General features: G+C 34.8%; 1 protein-coding gene across 6 annotated transcripts in view; it reads left to right on the top strand.

Annotated features, from left to right (window-relative positions):
* The window catches only part of ASPP (Ankyrin-repeat, SH3-domain, and Proline-rich-region containing Protein), a 309,410-nt gene that overhangs the window by 98,053 nt on the left and 190,262 nt on the right, over positions 1 to 21,095 (top strand). For 2 of the 6 annotated variants that reach the window (XM_065358736.1, XM_065358730.1), the window contains exon 1: positions 19,095 to 19,371. The exons of the other annotated variants lie outside the window; for them this stretch is intronic. In XM_065358736.1, coding sequence (XP_065214808.1) covers positions 19,339 to 19,371 — 33 coding nt within the window. In that variant the 5' untranslated portion in view covers positions 19,095 to 19,338. Of the gene's footprint in view, positions 1 to 19,094; positions 19,372 to 21,095 lie in introns of those variants that run through there. 6 annotated transcript variants of the gene reach the window in all.

Genomic DNA, 21,095 nt, shown 5'->3' with positions numbered 1-21,095 from the left:
AACGCGACACGTGTAAATACTGTGTATTGTACATTAATAAACATAAAACACTAAAATCACTTCTATACGAAGAAATACGTATCAACACGATACTTTATGCTTAATTCTAATCACTTATAATTAAACACAATTAAAACTAATATAATACGCAATCTTGCCTTTACAGGCTATTATACACCAACCCGATTATACCGCGTCGACACGTCCGATCACTACGTACCTTCACAATATAACAATCGGCCGCAGCGCCGCTCCGTGGGCTTGTAGCCCTGTGTCGCGACGCGTGATCAGTGTTACCAACACATATACTTAACCCTATATAACCCTTACAGGTCCGGCATATCTCCCCTCTATCACAGTGATGCCAATTTTTTAGTCACTATTACTACCTAATTTTTAAAAACTGAGAAAAAATGCCGAAATCTCATTTAGAAAATTTTCGAGTTCCTTTTCAAAATTGGCAATAGTGATTAAAAAATTGGTACCCTTTTATTTCAAAATGTTTCAAAATTTCAGAAATGATTCCTTTAGATGTTTTGGCTTTATTAATGCGTATTATTCGAGAAGAAAATATTTTCAAAACATGAATTTACTCAACACACCCGCTTTATAAATTTTTTACCGTTCGGTAGAACCTACAAATGGTCTTGGATTTTGACGGCAATGGTCCAGATTGACGCAGAATCAAATATAATTTTTTGAAATTGTGCCATTTTTCTTAAAAACAGGTTCTTTAAGGGCTGGAGTGAAAAACCCAAATTTTTTTCAAAATGCCCCCTAATGAGGACCCATATGTTCCTTCGAGTGGCACCTCCTGTCCTGTTTTTGGAAGGGGGATTACTTGAACCTCAAAATGAAAATGAATTTGGTCATAGTTCTTCGACTATTTGTGCAATCCACCCCTAATAAACATCTTGTTTTCAGTTTTGGATTTCAAAACAAAAAATTTAAAAATAGGTTACTTATAGAAATTTTGTACTCGTAGATTTTCAAAAATTCAATTTTTTTTATTATGCAACTTCCCACGTGATGTTTATTTTTAGGGCTGATCTCAAGGTTTTCACCTCTCAAACCTCTTTTGGGCTTAAACAATCAAATTGGTGCTTGAAAGATTCAAAAACATTTCAAACGGGATGAACTCGATATTTACATAGTTTCACCTGGAGAGTACAATGGCGTTTTCAGATTTTTTTCTACCCCCAACATCAACCGTGTCAAATGCCTTACTAAGATCGAGGTATGCCGCTGCAACACTATCACCCGCATCTAGACCATCGACTACCTCGTTTCTTCCCCGAAATGTACATAATATCAAATTCGTGGTTGTGATATGCAAAAACTTGTGTTTTGATATCCTGTGTTGAGTACATTCATAAAATTTATACAAAATTGAAAGCCGTCGCGAGTTTTTTAAAATGTTGTTTTTTCTCTTGGAAAAACTTCCAAAATTATTTGAAAAGTCTAATGGCAACTTTGATTACTTCTAGGAATTCCTTGAAGAAAATGATGAAAAAATCAGAAAAATTAACGATTTAATACACATTATTTTTATTGAGTATTTTTCTTCTATGACTAGTTGCTTCGCATCGTAGCTGGAAATGAAAAGGAAGTCAATCACCTGTGAATTGTGATTATTATCCAATACGACTAGTAGTTGATAAAGATACGTTTTGTAACAGGAATATTAAAGTAATGCTCTGCAAGTCGATCCCTTTTACTTCGACTCATCTTTCGAAAAGTCTCGATTCTTAAAGGTAAATACTACATCTGCGTGGTTCGGAGGTGGTATATAAAGATTTTACGACTTTTATAGGTACTATCGATGTACGTGAGGCTGAGGAAACTACAGATGTAAATCTTTCTCTTTTTTAGATTATTCCTTAGGTCTTTATTGTTCGTTTATCAACCCTCTTGTTGCGTCGTCGTAAAAACTACTACGATTGCTACGAGCCCAGCAACGTAATACGTTTTGGTACGCGGGTAGCGAGTCTGTGGCATATCCAAGAGCTAGATACGAGTAGATAGAGAAATCAAGAAGCAAAGAGGAAGAGAATGAAGCTCAAAATACCGGGGCGGAATGTTAAATACGTTTAGGGTACCTGTACCAGCATCCAACGTCTCTCTATATAAGATAAGTTTTCGCCATCAGCAGCATTAATGGTTATATATTCTAACGTTAATTTATGGCTATACCGCTGTATTACCCTTCTGGGTGAGATATTATTCGAAAATTATTTTATTACCGGATTTACATATTATATTTAATCGTCGGTCAGAGAGATGTCTTTTGGTATTTAATGCGTATAAAAGCCATTCGACTGATACCTCGAGGATTTTGTCTCTTTATGGTACATGTGCCAGTACTTGTAACATAGTACATACGTAGTACTCGAAATCGAAATTGTTTTGAGGAAGGTCTCCTCTGTATCGAATACGTGGATATTACCAGATTTTATTTCGTTATGCTTCGGAGAAAAAAAATCTTTCGTAAATTGGCCACGTACCAGTGCACATGATAATTTTGAAATTGTGATAAATTTTATTCTCTGTGTCGATTCATCATTACGATTATAATAACAATATGTGTCCATTAGATTTTTTCTCTGAAACTCCCGGAGCATGGTATGTTTCAGATTTATACATTATACAAAGACAGGAGGAGAAAACAAGAAAAAGTACCTCGCAGAAAAAAATATGTTCATCGGGATTTAGCAAAGGCGAATGGGTTACGTTTAGATGAATGATTACCTCTTTTAGCGTACGTTACGATACGGTGTATTTCTTGTTGCCTAGTGTATGACGATGACGGCAGCCAAATAGGCAGGGAGGTTGGAGCAGGGAAAGGAGAAAATAGCACGGTTGAAAAATCGTAATAATTTTTACCATTTACCAGCGTATTCACACGCCGTGTACTACGAGGCCGAAGCGAGGCGCCTCCTATACTACTTACACACATATGCAAAGCAAGTCGATAAGGGTGGCGGGGGTGGGCAGAAGGCTTGACGCTGGCGGAAATGTTTTCGAATATTTTTACGTGACTTTTTGAATGATAGCGAATGTACTACGGAGCAGATACGCGATTTGCGAAACGTAACAAATGGCCATTTGTTGGCGAATTATTTGAATTTTAATGCCGGTAATTTTTTTCCCTCCCTTGGGTTGGCAATGGGTGTTGCCACCGACGCGATGCTGCACCATGGCGAGTATTTTATCGTCGTGATTTTTTTTTTCGCCTTTTCTACCATAAAATGGGTTCAAGAAGGTGTGCAGGGTGAGGTTTCCTTTTTTCATTTTTTTTTCGCTGACAAATTTACTCATTTGGGAATATCTGTGTTGTATCTGGTTGTAGTATATTTTAGAGCTGACAGGGGGGGGGCTGATGGCGGTGTCCCGTTGTGCGGTGTTCGAATATATGTATCCGAGGTTCCCCTGATCTCTTCGCTTACCCTAGACTACATATTTGTGGTGTTTCCGTTGGTAAAAGACAAAATTGGCATCCAGATGTATGTGTATCATGAGCCGAGGGCTCCGGTATTAATTTTTTTTTCTCGCTTTGTCGCGCTTTTACACGCCACTGGCGTTATGTTTTGTTTGAAAATTAACGACTCGAATATGTTTGGTTCGATGTGCCATGCCAGTAGGTATGAGTAATTGTAATGTATACGAGTGACTTTGATGAGAAAATAAGATACGAATTCATCGACCGAATTCAAAGCTAAGGAGCTCTCGTACAAGAAACGTATTCGCGCCCAAGGGGCTCAATTTTTCTTACGGCAGAGTAATCGAACCTTGGTATACGTTTGTGTTATCAAAGAAACATCAGAGTAGAACAAAAGCACGAGGCGAGTTATCATTTTCATTTGGTTGGAAAAAAGGGGGTGAAATTTTCAAGCGTGAAAGTTGCTACGTTCGTCAAGTTATGGGATAAAGGTGAAAATTTACATAAAGCGAGTTTTTGCAGCTTTTATTTCGTGATTTAGTTTTCATTAGGGAGGCTGCGGATGGACGCAGTTGCGGCGGCGTCGGCGTCGTCTTCGCGACTCGCTGAATTTATACAAACAAATATTTGTTTAAGGCGGAAAGTGAATGCGATTTTGTGTAGTTATCTAATTTTCATCTGGTTGGTTTTTTGTTTGATCACGACTAAAATTCATTAAAATGTGGAAAGAAAATTAACAAGAATTAATCAACGCGATATTATTCATTTTGTGTATCAGTTTACGTAATTAAAATATTATTCTTTGATGTTTTTAAAGGTCTCGTTCTCGCTTGTCTGCTCGCTTTGCTATATACGAACAGGACGACCGTCGATGAAACGCTATAGAAGCGTAAATAGTAAACGCCAAGTTGAGGAAGTTACGCTTTTCTTACCAAAGAAGAGTATACTGGAAATTATTTTCCATATAGAACAAGGGTCGAGGGTCAAGAGGGTAGGGTTGAAGATAAAATAAACGAAATAAGTATACCAGTTGTACGTAAATCGCTCGTTGCAGATTTCAAGATTTACAGTATTTTAAATTCTTCTTCAGTGTTGTTTATCGTTTGTTTGTTTAGTTTTTTCGCTGCATTTTTACGCTCTTCTCTTTCTCTTATTCCGCTTTTCTTCTGCGGCCAATTTTTCTATCGTCGTATTTCGTCGCTCTGTATACTACTTATAGAAAAGTTGAATTAGAACGAAGCTCACTTCATCGTTGAAACGATTACGCTGCTGCATTGAATTCGTTTCTCGAAAAGCTATTTAAGTGAAGTTTTCAATTTTATGGACGTAGTAGCACGACTACCATATATACGCGAATTGCCAGTGTATTCTGTGGTACATTTTATGGACGAGTTTTTTCCTCTTCCTAGGTATTTTTTTCCTCTTCTTTTTTTACAGAAAGCATCGAGGCACTTTTTTTTCTTTTCTTCTTTCTTATATATTTTTTTTTCTTTTAGTTCTCGGACGACAGCATAGTAGAAGAAAATTGTATATGGGAAAAAGAACTGAAACTGCGATAAGTATGAGCGAATTTTGTATATAACGAGGTAACCTTTGATCGAGTAATTCGTTTAGACGCCCATAATACGAGCGAGTGAATTTATCACGAATCCAGCCAACGTATATATCTACTATAAGTCTAATGTTTGTCGATAAGTAGAAATAGAAAACACTTGGCGGTGATGGCGGTGACGGTTTATTCTCTCTCAAAGGCAAAGAAAAATAGTACGTTGGTGGCCTTTTCATACTTACTATACCTACACAGTACACACCTACAGCACCTATGTGGCAAACTTGGCTTTTTGTCGTAATTAATGTGAAAAGTTTGGTTAGGCTATCAGTTATATGGAATTGTAACAGGTGTTGTTTCGGTTTGGATAGTCCGGTATTTGGTTTTTCAAAGTAAGGTTTTGAGCGCCGCGCCGCGCTGCATCGTGGCTTTCGGGCGACGATAATTTGTAAACTTTGACTTCCCTGTACAAGTATTCTTGAATGTACGCCGCGCAATCCGTGCAAACGAGCGAAAAAGAACCGTCGTCGGTCGGAAAATTATTATTACGCTTGAGGGGATGAAATGTATACGATTATGGTTATTGGCAAACTGTTCGTCTGATTTTTTTTATCCTTGTCGAATTTAATTTGACTCGGCTAAGCTTATTTTTCTTAAAGGTGTGGATGGTGGCAGATTACTGGCAAGGAATTAAAGGCACGTGTCTAGAGTGGAAATTTTTTAGGGATGGCACACGATCTCGAAGTATTTAGTAATACGGGTATAAAACGTAAAAAGGAATAAAAATGAGGCATTTACCTCTTCAGAGATCAATCAGAAAAACACTGAAATTTGAGTGGAAAAAATGTCAGATATGTAGTCATCATTTTTTCATTTCAATTCAACAGCATTGAATGCTACATGAAGTATTACTCGTATAGTGCAGGATAACTCGAGAACAAATTTCTCAAAATGAACCCCTCCCCCAACCTCCGACATTGGAATGGTAAAATTTACCATTCTCATTAATTTATTCATTGATTTCATTTTGTTTTGAAGTGAATGAAATCATTCAGTCTAAAAATGAATACTTGTACTTGAATAGCATTTTCTTCTAATTTTTGAGCATTTGAACTACCTTCACTTGCTGGGCCATTTTCTCTGAAAATTGGTTCTTCATTTTCATCATCCTCTACTGGATGGTGTTTTCAATTCAGCAGGAAAAATTGAACAAATTATAATTTATTTTCTTAAAACAAAAAAGAGAGGCACGTTCCCTTCCCTTCTCTCAAGAATCTTTGAATTTTAAATTCATTCTACTGTATTGAAGTTGCCTACACTTATAAACTTTATTTTCTTTTTTGAGAAATTTGAAAACTGGCCATTGAACGAACTTGAGTTTAATATCATCAGAATTGAATTACTAATTTACTCATAATGTGTAGTGAGAAAAATCAGGAAAATAACGATTTTGTTTTCTTTGTGTACAATGTACACACAATATACATACAATTCATATAGCTGCATTATTTAGTGTATACTGAAGTGAATGCAATAAAAAAATTTGAATTTGAATTTGAAATTGACTCAGTATGCTGTATGCACTTGCACACATTTCACAAATAACTGTCCAATGCACGCACTAGGCGAAGTGGTTGCCAATTTCGTGAATTTTCTTCATTAAAATGTGTTTTTTATTTTTATAGATGGCCAAAAAAAACTTTGATTTGTTCAAAATGTAATTTTAGATCTACAATTTGAAAAAAATCCACCTCCATACCTATAATAGAAAATTAACATTGGGTTAAAATCGTTCTGAAATTTCAAATTTCTGTTGGAAAATTATATCCTAAGTGACTTTCCTATATGAGATATAGAAGTATTTTTTTTCAAATTGTAGCTCCTACCTTGCACTTTGAATAAAAAAGAAGTTTCAATTTTTTTAACCATCCTTGAAAATAGGGAATGTGTTTTAATAAGAAAAGAGTCCAAATTTAGTAACCACTCTGCCTACTGCGCACGTAAGACAATTCAAGTTTTGTGGAATATGAAAAATTGTAATATGAATACTGAATAGTACATAAATAAATGGTATACTTTTTCATTTTTTGGCTTTGCTTTGAAGTTGATACTTTTATTATAATTCATCTGTGATAGGTCTCTGTTTTTCTCGTAAGATTTTTGCTCCATTTGGCAGGTACATGATTTTATGATGGTCTGAGTGGTAAGGGAAAACATATTTACTTAATAGTTGTAGGTGTAAAGCTCTCAGTACTGCACCATTTTCAGAGTGGTATTGTTACACTTTACTGGTGACTTTTGTAGTGTGGCACTGACATACCTTTATTAGTGATAACATGAACAATATGTACTAAATGATAAATTTTTGTAATGCTTATTAAAAGTACATAGTTTTTGAGCGAATCTGTTATTAGATGAAAGATCGTTTGGAATAACTGAACTTCGTTGCAATATTCTTTATTTCACCCATTTGTAAAGCACCCATTAGTCCAAAGATGAGTATCACCTATCATATAAATATTAAATAACAATAGTGAAACAAATTCCGAATAAATGAAGCATTCCAAACCCAAAATCATAAGACTCATTAAATATCATGTTTACTTTCTTTAGTAGCAAGATTGAGTTCATTAGGAGCCAAAGCTTTAAAATTTTCAACATCATCTTTGCTTAAAGGCTTCACTGTTTTAGGCTCATATTCTTACATTTTTTGGTTCAATAGTTTAGTTATTAGAGAAAAATTCCCAATATCAATCACATCATATAATCCTATTGTGCATTTTAACCTGCTGTAGATTGAACATAAGGAAGACAGTTTCATGGTTTCAGATAAATCTGTGAAATAGCATAATGTCAAGGTTTTGCTAATACAAGCTGTAGCATTTCTTCGTTGATAATGTTAGAATTAATTATAAGCTTTCATATACTTTACTCTAGATTTAGAAGGCAGTAAATTTTCTTCAACTAGTTTTGCTTTAACCTGCATGGCAGGTACTCTCTAAATTTGAAACAGTGAAATTTCACTGCTTAGCAGTCAAATTCCACTGTTTTAAATTTAGAGAGTAGTGTTGAAACTTCTAAATCACCTATATTAAACACACATTAAAAATTTTAACATTACACTGTAAAAGCTGTAGTGTATTCACTATTTTACAAACAGCAATCTGAACACCACAAAATACTAAAATGATGAAAATCAATTTCAAAGAAATCACATAAGCATGAGTCTACATGATTGTATGAAACTGAAAAGCATGCTGAATTGAATGTAAACTTATTAGCAATGTTGCTATTTTAAAGAATAATAAAACTTTACTAAACAGTTACTTAAGTAATATATGTACATACTATTATCAAATAATCTATTTTACAAACAGAAATCTGAACACCACAAAAACTAAAATGTTGAAAATCTATTTTGAAGAAAATCACACAAGCATAAGTTTACATGTATGAAACTGAAACGCACGCTGAATTGAATGTAAACGTAGCAACGTTGCCATTTTAAAAAATAATAAAACTTTACCAAACAGTTACTTAAGTAATTATACTATTATCAAATAATCATTTTCTTGTAAGGTTATTGCTCCATATGGCAGGTACATAATTTTATGATAGTCTGAGTGATAAGGGAAAACATGTTCATTAATTTGTAAAAAAATTGTCTCCTCTGTTGTCTGAGGTACATACCATACATCTCTCACTAAAAGAGTGGGAAACTTTAAATAAGAAAATCACTGAAAAGTCAAATAAGATTATTATTGTGACCCAATAGAATCTTGAAAATAGTCTCAGATTTTGATGGCAAAGACTTTACACCAATACTGATTGCTGGCTTAGAGCTAATAATCTATGGCTTTTTTGAAAAGTCTCTATGAGAGCTCATAATGACATTTCTCTGAAGACTCCTCCTGAGCAAAAAAACACATTTTTTGGGTGGCTTTCAACTTCCAACATGAAAGCTTAGCTCTTTTTGCAGCAGACCCTCTTATATTGACCCTGATGTTCTAAGAAGAATCAGTAAAAATAACGATTTTGTTTTCTTTATAAGTACAATTGAAAAATTGGTCAAAAATCAGAAAAATCGCTCTAGGAAAAATTAACTACTCAATTTAAGGTTAGTGTGTACTTTCTAGACTCATTATTCACTACACTTACATTACATATTTTATTTTTTGAAATTCTAACTCATCTTTTCAATTCCAAAACAAGGTTGTCTGCAGCCATGTTGACATAATTTCAAAGTATTTGTGTTCAATTCTCAGGTTAATACTGCCCTAAACCAACCCCATCGTCATATGTATCATTTTCATAATTCATTTTCAGCTTTCTGCACTCTCTTTACAATATAATGAAAGAATGGAAAGAAAAATAGAATCAAGAGTTTCTCATGTTGATTTTTCCACCCTTCTACTCTGTCCATCTCGTTTACTCGAGTCTTGTTTTTAATTATTTTAATATAATCCGTTTTAATGAAATTACCGTTTTGAAGTTTGTTTGGGAAGTTGAAGATTTTTTTTGTCGCTGAGAAAGCCGCTTGCTCTCTCAGGTCTCACTCCCACGTCACAGAACCTTGGTCTTCGTCTGTAGCATCATCGTTGTTTTGACATAATGAATATTTAGTGAGGCTTGCAATGATTAAATGTTGCATTTTTTTCTCGTCAACTCTTTTTTGCTATCATAAGGCGAGAAGCGAAAGAAGAGAAAAGAAGGACTGTAGGAAAAAAATGCGGTGTATGCGACATCGTTGTTTTATACAACTGGGTACGTAACCTATGAATGAAAGAAAATTAATTGGAAAATATATTGGAAAATTTTACAAGATTGTGGTGAAAAGTTGGAATTACAAATTCATTTGATTCGCAGCCAGAGAACGCAATGAATGACATGTTTTAGAAAAGGCATAGCAAAAAATATGAAAAAGGAAGTTTTCGGAAGTGAAAATGCTAATATATATTTTTTAATAATAAAGTTCGTTGTGTTTTAGTAGATTGAGTAGATGATGGGAAATTGACAGATGTAATTACCTGTTATTTTCCAGGTGAATGTCGTTGAATTTTTGGAATGTGTGAAATTTGAAAAATCTCACGTATTTTTTTCAACCTTTTTTGTCATTTTGAATGAAATCAAATGAAGAGAATTTTCAAAAACTTTCTATTTCGTAAAATGAGACTTGTTTGGTTTCGGTATTTTCATTATTTTGGAAATTAAGCTCCGAGTCTTATCAGGTTCCCTGCTCATTTCATGCTGGAACTCTCCGGTGGTTTCCTGTTTTATTTTTTCTTGTGAGAAATGCGAGTTAGTCAGGTATACTTACTATACATATTGTTTTATTCTCCGTTCAGAGTATTATCGTCTTATCTACAGTTTGAAGTTACTTTCGCTAGTAGCCAACTGAACTCATGAACATAATGAGGAAATTTCAAATTTTCAGGTCTGTACATATTGTCCTTAACCAGAGTTCAATGTTTGAAAAATTTGAAAAAAAAAATTGAGTTCTTGGCAGGGAGGTTCAACACAGACCTAAGAATTTAAAATTCCATCTACATCTTGTTGAAGTCATTTGACTATGATTTTTTGTCAAGTCCAATCAAAATTAAAAAACAACCCGCCCTAGTAGTTGAAAGACCGAAACGCTGACCTAAGAACATACGCAAGTCTCAATAATCCGAAGCAAAATCTACTTCTCTGCTCATAAATCTCACTCCCCTCTCCCACCCAATATCAATTCCAAACGTTTGTAAATTAGTTATTCTCTATTCATCGCCAAGCCTACAACATAAATACTGCGAAATTCACCCTGTAAGCTTTTATCGTCAGCCAGAAAACTTATCAAAACTACCAATTCATTTGGCAAAAGCACTGTCGCCAAGTCGTAAGAGTATAGAATAACATCGCGACGGCCTAAAGAATATACTCTTTTCGCCAAATCCAAAATGTGTAAAAGTGCGATAAAACTTCTCCTTTTAAGACTGTCACCGCGCCGCACTCGCTACAATAAACTCAGCCCAGCGCCAAATGATTAATAAATATTTACTCGGGCACGCATCTTAAATATATTTCATCCCTTGCACGTAAACTCGGCCACAGTTTGGGCGCGCGCGTACAATACCAGCACACCAAACCGAAATGTAAATTACACAGTAACTCTTACTTAAGATTTAACAGCCGCAAAATGAGCTATTAATTTTTAAGACATTAAATAGACAAATGGATCCAACACTTCCCGCCTTTTTAACGTTTTTCTTCAAATATAAAGAAAAATTCATCCACTCTTTTAGTGTGGTGATTTATCGATGCTTGGGAAACCACCTACCTATTAAACGGAGAACTAATTTTTACAATACAAGTGAACTACTTTGACTCCACACAAGGACATACTTTGGCTTCCTTCTCTCAATCTTCCAGAAGTAAAAAGAAGCACACACTGAGCGTTATACCAAAAATGTATCTCAAAGAAAATAAATAATATGGATAGGCAACTTTCTCGGCAAAAAAAATACCCGAATCAGATCATATGAAAAACTACAGAGTGCAAAGTGTATGAAAAACAGGGGTTGAAATATTAAAAATTTCCTCACTATTTATTTTGTCGTGAGTATAAAACTCAAGGATTATCAAAGCTTATAGCCACGATATGAAGTTTGCTTTTCGGGGATTTTTCAAACACCACGCAACATACTGCCAAAGATACGAGCATCTACATTAGATCATTTCTTATGAAAATGAAGTTAATAAGCAAACGAGTCGTTTTACGTCATAATCCATACTCGTGTATGCTTAATTAAACCATAAGTCGTTAAAAATTCACCAAATATTGCTCGTTTTCGTCTATACCCTTGCCAATTGGCGTTATTTTGGTTTCAGCGAGAATCTCTCTACCTGTGTGCTCGCACCTCGTTGATGTTAATTGATCATAAAATATGTAATAATTACGTCGTGTATACGCGATGAGCAGGTAAATGGAAGGTATTTAAACGTATAACGAAGTGTAAAATAATTTCAACGTTGTTGTCAGATTACCTAGTCCTATATTTTAGGCGATACTCGTGGAACGATGGGAAAATTCTATAAAATTCATATTTACCCAAAGTTGCGAATTAATATCGATGAAAGCATTTATGTATTACACGATCGTGTGTCCATAGGGTGATATTGGTTAGCGAAATTAATACCTACAGTTTAATTTTTTATTGTGATGAAAATACCTATTACTTGATTGGGAAAACTCGTCGTACCTATGTTGGGTAAAAGGATACGTGCAGTATAAATTTTGATGCAATTTACAATTTAGAAAATAGTATTCGCATTTATAGGTGGTCTCGAATTAACGAGGTGCGGTATGCATTACGTCAATACTTGGGATTATGCTCGTAAATTTACTCAATTGTTTGATGTTGTATAAAATATTCATTTGTTTGTACAATTGCGCGGCAAGAGGCGCGTTAAATTACGAATACGGAGCATTTTCATATTAAAGGATTAATTTCAACTCGCGATGTGAAATGATTCGCTAAGTTGAATGTATCCCTGCGTTTACCTTGATGTGTATCTGTACCTACGTAGTTTTTTTTTTTTTTTGAAATGCGAAATTTAATTTCGAAGGGTGAAGGAAAGCGGGACACAGTACACGTTTCGGCAATCTATTTTCGATTTTTGATCGTACAAATTGTCGAGATGTAATCTTGAGGGAATTTGGTATTCGTTAGCCCGAGAGACTGGACGATAAAACAGTCCGAAATGAGAAAACTCAATATAGAGGAATCAGCGAGAAAAAATATTTATTGGTTTTGGCCAACAGTAACCATAAGCAATAAGCATGTCGAGTACAATGCGAAACGTAGGACGTGATTTTTCAATTTATTAATTCTCTCTTGCTATTTGCGACAAAATAAATATGCATGTAGATAATAATCTCCGCTGTAAAGGGTTGGTCGTCGGCATGGTGGGGTGAATTGTAAATTAAATTTCGATCTTACGATGTCACCGAGACGTATTCGTTGTGCAGTTTTAATGGTCTTGTACCAAATTAACAATGTTATTTCGTGTCTGCTTTTATCGTGCTACAATGTCGTATACGTGCACCAGATGAACTATAAATGTTAGGTCCTTGGGTAATATAATGTATATTGAAGTGGCCATATATTTGGCGTAATGAAGAGCTTGTAATTTCTGCGTCTGGCTGAAATAGGTGGAGGTTTTGTATCGCACGAGGATAAGGTTTTAATTGCTGGTGTATAAGTAATGAATGGAGTTTTCCGAATTAACCACCTAGATCTGAGAAGAAAAAAAATTTAACTAGGTGGTGATTTTTTTCGACGTGATCAAGGTGGGTCTGATGAGTATATTTGCGTAGGTTGGTGAGAAAATTCAGTTAAAGCAGCGATTTTTCTTTCATTTGCATACATAATATATAAGTATGTCATTTACGACGGTGTTTTCTGGTAAGAGGTCATAGAAACAAGTTCTGAAGTTGATGTCGAATTGTCGACTTCTCCAAATCAAATTTCACCATTTCCAACCATTCTAGAGCCTTCAACACGATTTTCAATTCTTGCAGAATTTTTGGATTTCTAATTTGAGCCAAAAATGTAAAAAACGAAATTTTGCTAAATTGAAATTGAAAATTAAAATTTGGTACTCGACCTTCTGAATCGATTGGCAACAGTTTCGAATCATTTTGAGGAGTTTTAGAGCTTTTAGCAGATTTTTGTGAGTTGAAATTTCCACAAAATTTTACTCTTAATATGCTGAGTTGATTGGGTGTGATTTCAAGTCCATCTGAAGCCTCTAACCATATTTTGGAAATTCTAGATTTTTCAAGAAACGCAATAAAAAAAAAATAATATGCTTGCGAGTGAAAGTGACTCACTTGGACGTGACCAATTATTACGCATCATTCTTCCAAATTCGATTTCTGTCTTTTCCAAACTGTATATTTCTCCTGCGATTTTATTTTAAATTTTAGAAATATTCGTTTTCGAACTGGCAGAGCTTGATTTTGTAAAAACGTCGTATAAATGGTCAAGTAGGTGGTCACTAACAAACATCAATTGGGTTTATATGTGCTGATGTTGAATTTAACAGTTTTCATGGTATTTTTCATTTCGAAAATCTAGAATTTCCAAAATTTGTCTGAAGGCTGCAGAATGGTTTGAAACCACCTCCAATTGAGTCGGTATCTTCAAATTAAGGTATTGAGTAAATTTTAGCTTTCCTACGTCATTGTGTAGCTATACAATATCTGATTGAGGCTCCAGATTTTCACAAGACAATGGTAACAGTTTCCAATCAATTCGAGAGGGTCAATAATTAGGTACTTATCAAATTTAAGCTTTCTGGGTCAATTTGGTAAAATTTTAATTTTTTTTCATTTTTAGTTCTTTGATTTTTAAAAATTCACCAAAAATCGAAAAAATGTGCTTCACTTCCTGAAATTCTGGCCAATGGTGCATTTTTGCGTGTCCTTTGATTCCGTTTTGTCTTGTTCAAAGATTTTTGTTTTTATTTTAATTTTACTTGTAGTCTATTTACTTAATTTTAACTGTTGTTCACGAGTTGATCACCTGTGACTTAGATTACTTGCTACGCTTAGTAAAAGAAATCTATTTCAATTCTGCGGCTGCTTCGCCCATATTGATTATTCAAGCTCTCCAAAACTATTTCACTGATTTTGATGAAAATTGGTGGGAGAAGAGAGGGAACTAAGGGAAGTTACATAGGGCGTCTCAAGGTGAAATTTCATTGAGATTGGATGGATGGTTTGAGGTTTGCAGTAGCTCAAGTCTGAGGATAATTTTCTACGAGATAGATGAAGGACATGTTTCAAATCATGAAGCCAGCTTGGCAGCTTAACGAACTAGCAGGCGAGAAAAACTTTCCAATACACTTACGAAAATATAAGCGAAAAATCTCTTTACCAATTTGTACGTATAAGTATATCGGTATTGTAGTAGGTACCTGCGAGAAGGTAGAGGTACCTAATTCGTTTGAAAGAAGTTAGCGGACTTTCGGCGAGTTTCATTTTAACCCGGAAAAAGGTTGTTCGTCGGCACTTTAGAGAGCACGTAATTCATCCTTCAACACCTTTAAAATCTCGTAATCTCTATAGCATATGTGTGTATAAGTATACCTACTACCTTGCGTATAATATATATGGGCACTATTGGTACATCTACCTACGTAGTAGTGAACGACGGTGTAAACAAGGGAAAAAACATCCGAAAGTTTTAAACAGATGTGAAAACAAAAGCACTACCGAATCAAAACTTGTACACACAAACGCCTTACCAGTTACCATGCCACCCTTCATCTACTCCCAGGCAAGGTTAATCGAAATTAACTCCAAACGAAGATTCTTTTTTCGTCGGTGTGCGATGCAATAGTCATAGTCGTAACATTTTCGAAGGCGTTAGCAGGTGAAAATCACCGCGTATTGTGTAAAGCTACGAGGAAAAAAAAGCTACGACAAGACAGAGCGAACACAGAGAGGAAAAAAACAGAAAAAAGCCTGGCATAAAACGATACGCGGAGATTATGCGACCGTGGAATGACTCGTAACGTATACCAAATTCACACCATAAAAAAAGTTCATTTTCGCGTAAAACTGCGTCCGCTTTTAAAGCCTTTAATTCATTTTAAGTTGGCTTTATTGTATAGTGTGTACGAGAACGAACAGAATGTATGTGCGTTGCGTTGCTCGATAGACTAACGAAGGAGATTTTTTTGTCAGCGTGAAAATTAAAAAAAAAAGCTTGCGGTAATGAAGCGACGTAGAATGTGGATGCTTTTGTAAGTTATATGAGAGATCGTAGCCTACCTATAAGGTTTCGTAGTAGCTGTTTTTTGATCTGAGGTACGGGAATGAAAAATGCATCATTGTGGGAAGAATTTGATCTAGTTTCCATGTACATATGTACATTGTACAATATATGTACAATAGCTTATACATATTTGTCAAACATCACAATTCCAATTTTTGGCTTTTGAGTTGTCAAATAAAATCTTAGGAGGTAGTTAGCATGGTCTATTCCTCATGCTTACATATTCAAAAACTAATGCAAAGATTTTCAAGCTGATATCAACAAATAAATAAAGTCCTTTCTGCATAATTTAAAGTTGTTGAAGTGAAATCCAGGCAATATAAAAATTTAATGCCTTTGTAAATCAAAATGTCATAATTTCAGCTCTGAAAATTTTTGAAATATTTTTTTGAATTTTGGACTTGAAGGATCGGCTGTTTCATTTACCTTTTCACTATTTCATTCAATAACTCATCAACCAGAAATTGCATCACAATGATCAATGCGTATGTAGGTACTTTTTTTAAAATAGGCAAAATTCTCTTCAAGATTACGATTTTAGTTTTATTCCACCAACCCATGGCTTCAGTTGCAGCACTTCTAAAACTATGCCCTATCATTCAAAAATCATTGGAACTATGCAGATATGCGTAATTTTAAATACTTTTTTCTTATCTAAAACTTTTGAAAAATGAAAACAACTTACCAGTATAATTAGTCGTATCTAGTAAATTTTAGATTCCTCATTTAATTTTTACACATTTTAGATTCAATTCGCAAACATGAAGCAAAGTACAAATGAGGAGCTTGGTTACAAAGTTAGACAAACGCCACAGGGTTGATTTTGAGAAAATCCATGTTTTTTGTTACAAAAATATACAGCATTGTAATGGCGAGGGATATTTGACAAATTGTAGTGATGATACTGAGTAACAAAAATACAAAAAATATTCTTCCACCATCACCCCCCACTACTAATAAAAAGAACCTGAAAATGCACTTGTCTGATTTTGAAACTAAGATGAAGATAATTTGAAAGTGAAGCTGTCTAGATCAGTTAGGTTTTGATACTTATACGATTTTTAACCCTCTTTCCATTTCTGAGGTCCCTTAGTTTCAAAACAGTACATAAAAGGTCAAAAAACGCGATCAAAGTTGCGCCTCAGTTTCAAACACGGACATGTGAACTTTATCTTAGTTTCAAAATGAGACATATCCTATCATCTTAGTTTCAAAAACAGACATATCCTGGATATGTCTGTTTTTGAAACTAAGACGATTTGCACATGTCTGTAAGTTGAAACTAAGGCAAAACTTTGAGCGCGTTTTTTACCCTTTTACGTACTATATTAAAAATAACAGACCTCGGCAATGAAAAGAGCGTTAAAAATCCTATAAGAATCAATATATTACTCGATTTTTTTAGAAGTGGCGTTTGTCTAACTTTGTAACCAACCTCCTCAAATACATATCATGATTTCGTACCAAAGTGTTGCTACTCAGCGAATGTTTGAAAACCGTTCAACAATTTTGGCACACCCTGTATATAATAAAATGTCCAAGTAAAATGATTTATAATATGCTACAGCTTGGCCATACAAAATCTCCTGCAAATATGCTCACTACATATAGGGTGGATCGCGAAAAAAAGTCAGTGGATTTTCACCAAATCTAGTGGAGACCTTCATTTTGAATTATAAATTAACCACAAAAATGCTTGCTCTGAAGGTCCCCCCAGTAGCTGGAGGGAAGATTGAGACTCTCAAAGAGCGAGCATTTTCGAAAAAATTGTGATAGTGTAGTAACAAAAGCGAAAAATCCACGATTTTTTCGAAAATAACCGCTGTTTGAGGGTTCAAATCTCTCCTCTAGGGGCGCCTCTGGAGCTAAAAATTTGTGTGGTTAACTTTCAACTCAAAAGAAAGGTCTCAGCTCAATTTTTACAAAATCTGCGGATTCATTTTCTCCTCAATCTACCTTAATTCTCACAAAGAGGATACTGAGATGAAAGATATAACCGAGCCAAATCTAGAACTTTACTCCAAGAGAAACCGATAGCTTCTTTTTATGTTTCCGAGATAAAAAAAGAATAGCGAAAGTTGTTTAAAATCTCCAAAATAAAAACCAGATTCTGTAGAATTCGTGTTAATAAAAAACATAGTTTTTTTGAACAAGGGGTCCAGGTTGTTCCTCAAAATATCTGGATCATCTAGAGGGCTATTTCTTTCATAGCTGATTGAAAGATGAACACAATATCAATTTGGTGGATTTCATGCATCCACCTTGTATGTACCAAATGGAATATTCAATATCGCTTACTTTCGATTGATGAACAAAGCTAAAGCTAAATTAGCTGAAGGTACCTAATAACGGAGGGATGTAATATGTCAAATAGCATATGTAATCTAAGGAATACTTACCTTTGACATTAGGTATCTGGTGAATATCTAAAGACCTGCAATGCAAGTGAATCATGCGATTACGGGATTATTCCCGAATCATAGTACTAAGAAGGCGAAAAACACAAGCAATGAAAACATGAACAGAAAGCAAAAACCTTTTTACAATCAGCGACTCACATTTTTCACCAATCATCATTCAATCAAATTACATCTCGCAAGTTTTCTTACCAGTTTAATACCAATTGTAATGGTTACAGCGAATCTGATAGACTTATGGAAAGGCCAAGCACGCGTTTAGTTAAAACACCACAAATCCATTATAGGTGCTTACGTATTTTGCTCGAATGACCATAAGTCGTATGTTATTTTTGCCTCCATTCATCACAGTGTGTACGAGTAGAAAAGTTCGCTTGTAAATCACGAAGAATTTCTCTTTCAAAATTTTGGTCTCGTTTTGAAGGAAAAAGTCTTGGGCTCAGATAGTGCAGAATTATTGAGCTTTCTTATATTGTTGCATTGAGAAACGACCTCTAGTTTCGTTTACCATAGGTGAAATTCTCTCACCCGATAAGATTTCTTCCAAAAACCACCGTCTCACCATCATCATCAAGTGCAACGACCCCAAGGGGGTAAACAAAACGCGAAAAAGCGCCAAAGGCAGCGTAGCCAGAAAGGGTGCGAAGAAGAAAAAAAAACAGTTCTGTAGGTTTATAAATACGCTTAATCAGCGAAGATGGATTGCGTACTCATCGTCTGTTAACTTTTTCATTGAGAGAGACTGTTCGACGTATGATTAAGTTGGGGCGTTAATAGTGTCAAGTTTAACCGTGCGAGAGCGTTATAGGCGAAAGCGCCGCCGCCTGTTTAAAAAGCGAGTGTTACGACGGGTCAGTGTAAGCAAGATTGGCGTAGTTACCTTCCTTTTACGAGTTGCCAGTCGCGAGTATGATTCAGTTTACCGTTTTACTCGTTCCGGGAGGGATGTGACGTTCACGCTGGCGAAATGTCGTTCAACACGTACGTACTCGAAGACGTATGACGGAAAAATCAAATTTCGGGCGTGAAAAATCGCAATTTTTCCGACCATTTTCATCCTGCCGGATATTTTTGTAAATCTAATGCCACTGTACGAGGTTTTCCATTAAAATGGTAACCAAAGTGAAGCTGCATCAATTCAAGGTAAACAAATTACCTATCGATTGCGATCGTTTTTATTTTTACATCGAAGAAAATATTTTTTTTCGGTGGAAAAAACAAAATTTCCTCGTGTTGGAATTTTTCCTCAGTTGCTTCTGTGCCTGTGTGTTCGTCTGTCTGCGATTTTTATTCGAGAGGAATTTTTTTCTCTTTTTTTGGAAATTTGACGAAGTTGAAAAAAAGTGGGATTTGAATTTTTCGAATTTTTCCGGTTACACGTGCGTTTTTCCAACGTTGTTGCGAAGGAATTTGCGTGGTTGGTCGAACGAATGGATGTTTTTACCACGATTTTAAATCGTAATTGAGGAATAATTTTTCGACCAAGTGGAAAATGAAATAAATTCGTATCGAGGTGTATTCTAAGTATTCCCACGTTTCTAAATTTTTCCCTCTTCGAATCACCACGTGGTGGTATTTACTATTTTTAGAAAAATGAAATCAAGATTTCGTTTCCATAATTGATAATTCATCTATTACGTTCGAATTGGCGAGGGATTGGAAAGTAGCATGGTGTGGTGCATTAAGAATGAAGCAGAGAGTAAAGTACGAGTATAATCGAGTGAGCGAAAATCTGCTGCTAATTGATATTCTCGGATTATCGTAATGGTATCGCCGTTATTGGAGAATTAGGAAGCGAATGACCGTAGGTTGGTATTAATTTACCGTTTAAGCAAAATGAACTTTTACTCCGAAAGGAAGCAGGGTTAATTGGTTTATGTTGCGGTAGATTGTTTTTTTCTCTCTCTTCTATTCCCTCTTTGGAGGTTGGTTCTTTGATATGACGAGCGTGTGTTTTTTGCTACTGTATAATGTAAACAACGACGACTGTTATTTCCAGAAGCTTATTTTTGTGTAGTTTTTTTTTCAAAATTTTGTGCATTATTTTTTTGTTAGAAAGTAGGATTGTGCTGAACGTTGAAAATTGTTTTGTTAATTCATAGAATTTTCATTCTTCTCATCCATTGCATCGTTGGAGTAATGAAAGTATAATTTTGAGAAAGAATTGATAAAGAATGAATTCACTCCATAGACCTGCTTCATTCAGGTTCCTTAAAATACGATGAAAAACGTTTCAAGTTAGAATTTCGAACATCGTTAAAAAAAAATTCAGAGCCACGTATAAGAAGTAAGCAAAAACCTTATTGCAATCAAGCGAATAGTTGATGGCTTGTTCAATTTTTTTTTCGCTTGATCGAGTTCTTTATCAAGTATAATCAGTGATTTGAAGTTGATCCTTATTATGGTCTAAAACTCACGTGATGAAATTTTAAGATCGCTACTTCACCTCTAAAACTCTTCCAAAATACGATAAAATTGCATTTCATTTAAAAATTTTCATCTTTGGTAGTTTTAAATCAAATTTTTTCGAACTTCGAGGGATGTTTAGCGCTACCGAAGATTATTTATGAGAATTGTTGGAAATTTTTTCAAACATGGTTATCGTCTTAATAGCCTTAGCAAAACGCTTATTTTTAGTTTTTCACTGGCATTTTGCATGCTTACTTGAGTTCTTTCAAAGGTACAATATGAAACAATGTATGTTATGTATCTTACCTAGATTTAACGTAAGTATATGCATATTTTTTCAGAATTTTTTTCAAAAATGCGAGAAATTTATTTTTCAAGATTTCTTGCACCTAAATTGGTGAATTTCTATCCTAACCGTAATTTTTATTTAAAAAAATTAAATTACGCTTTGGGAACCT

Source organism: Planococcus citri, chromosome 3 (assembly GCF_950023065.1).
Source record: "Planococcus citri chromosome 3, ihPlaCitr1.1, whole genome shotgun sequence".
NCBI lineage: Eukaryota > Metazoa > Arthropoda > Insecta > Hemiptera > Pseudococcidae > Planococcus > Planococcus citri.
This window is presented reverse-complemented; position numbering and strand designations above follow the sequence as displayed.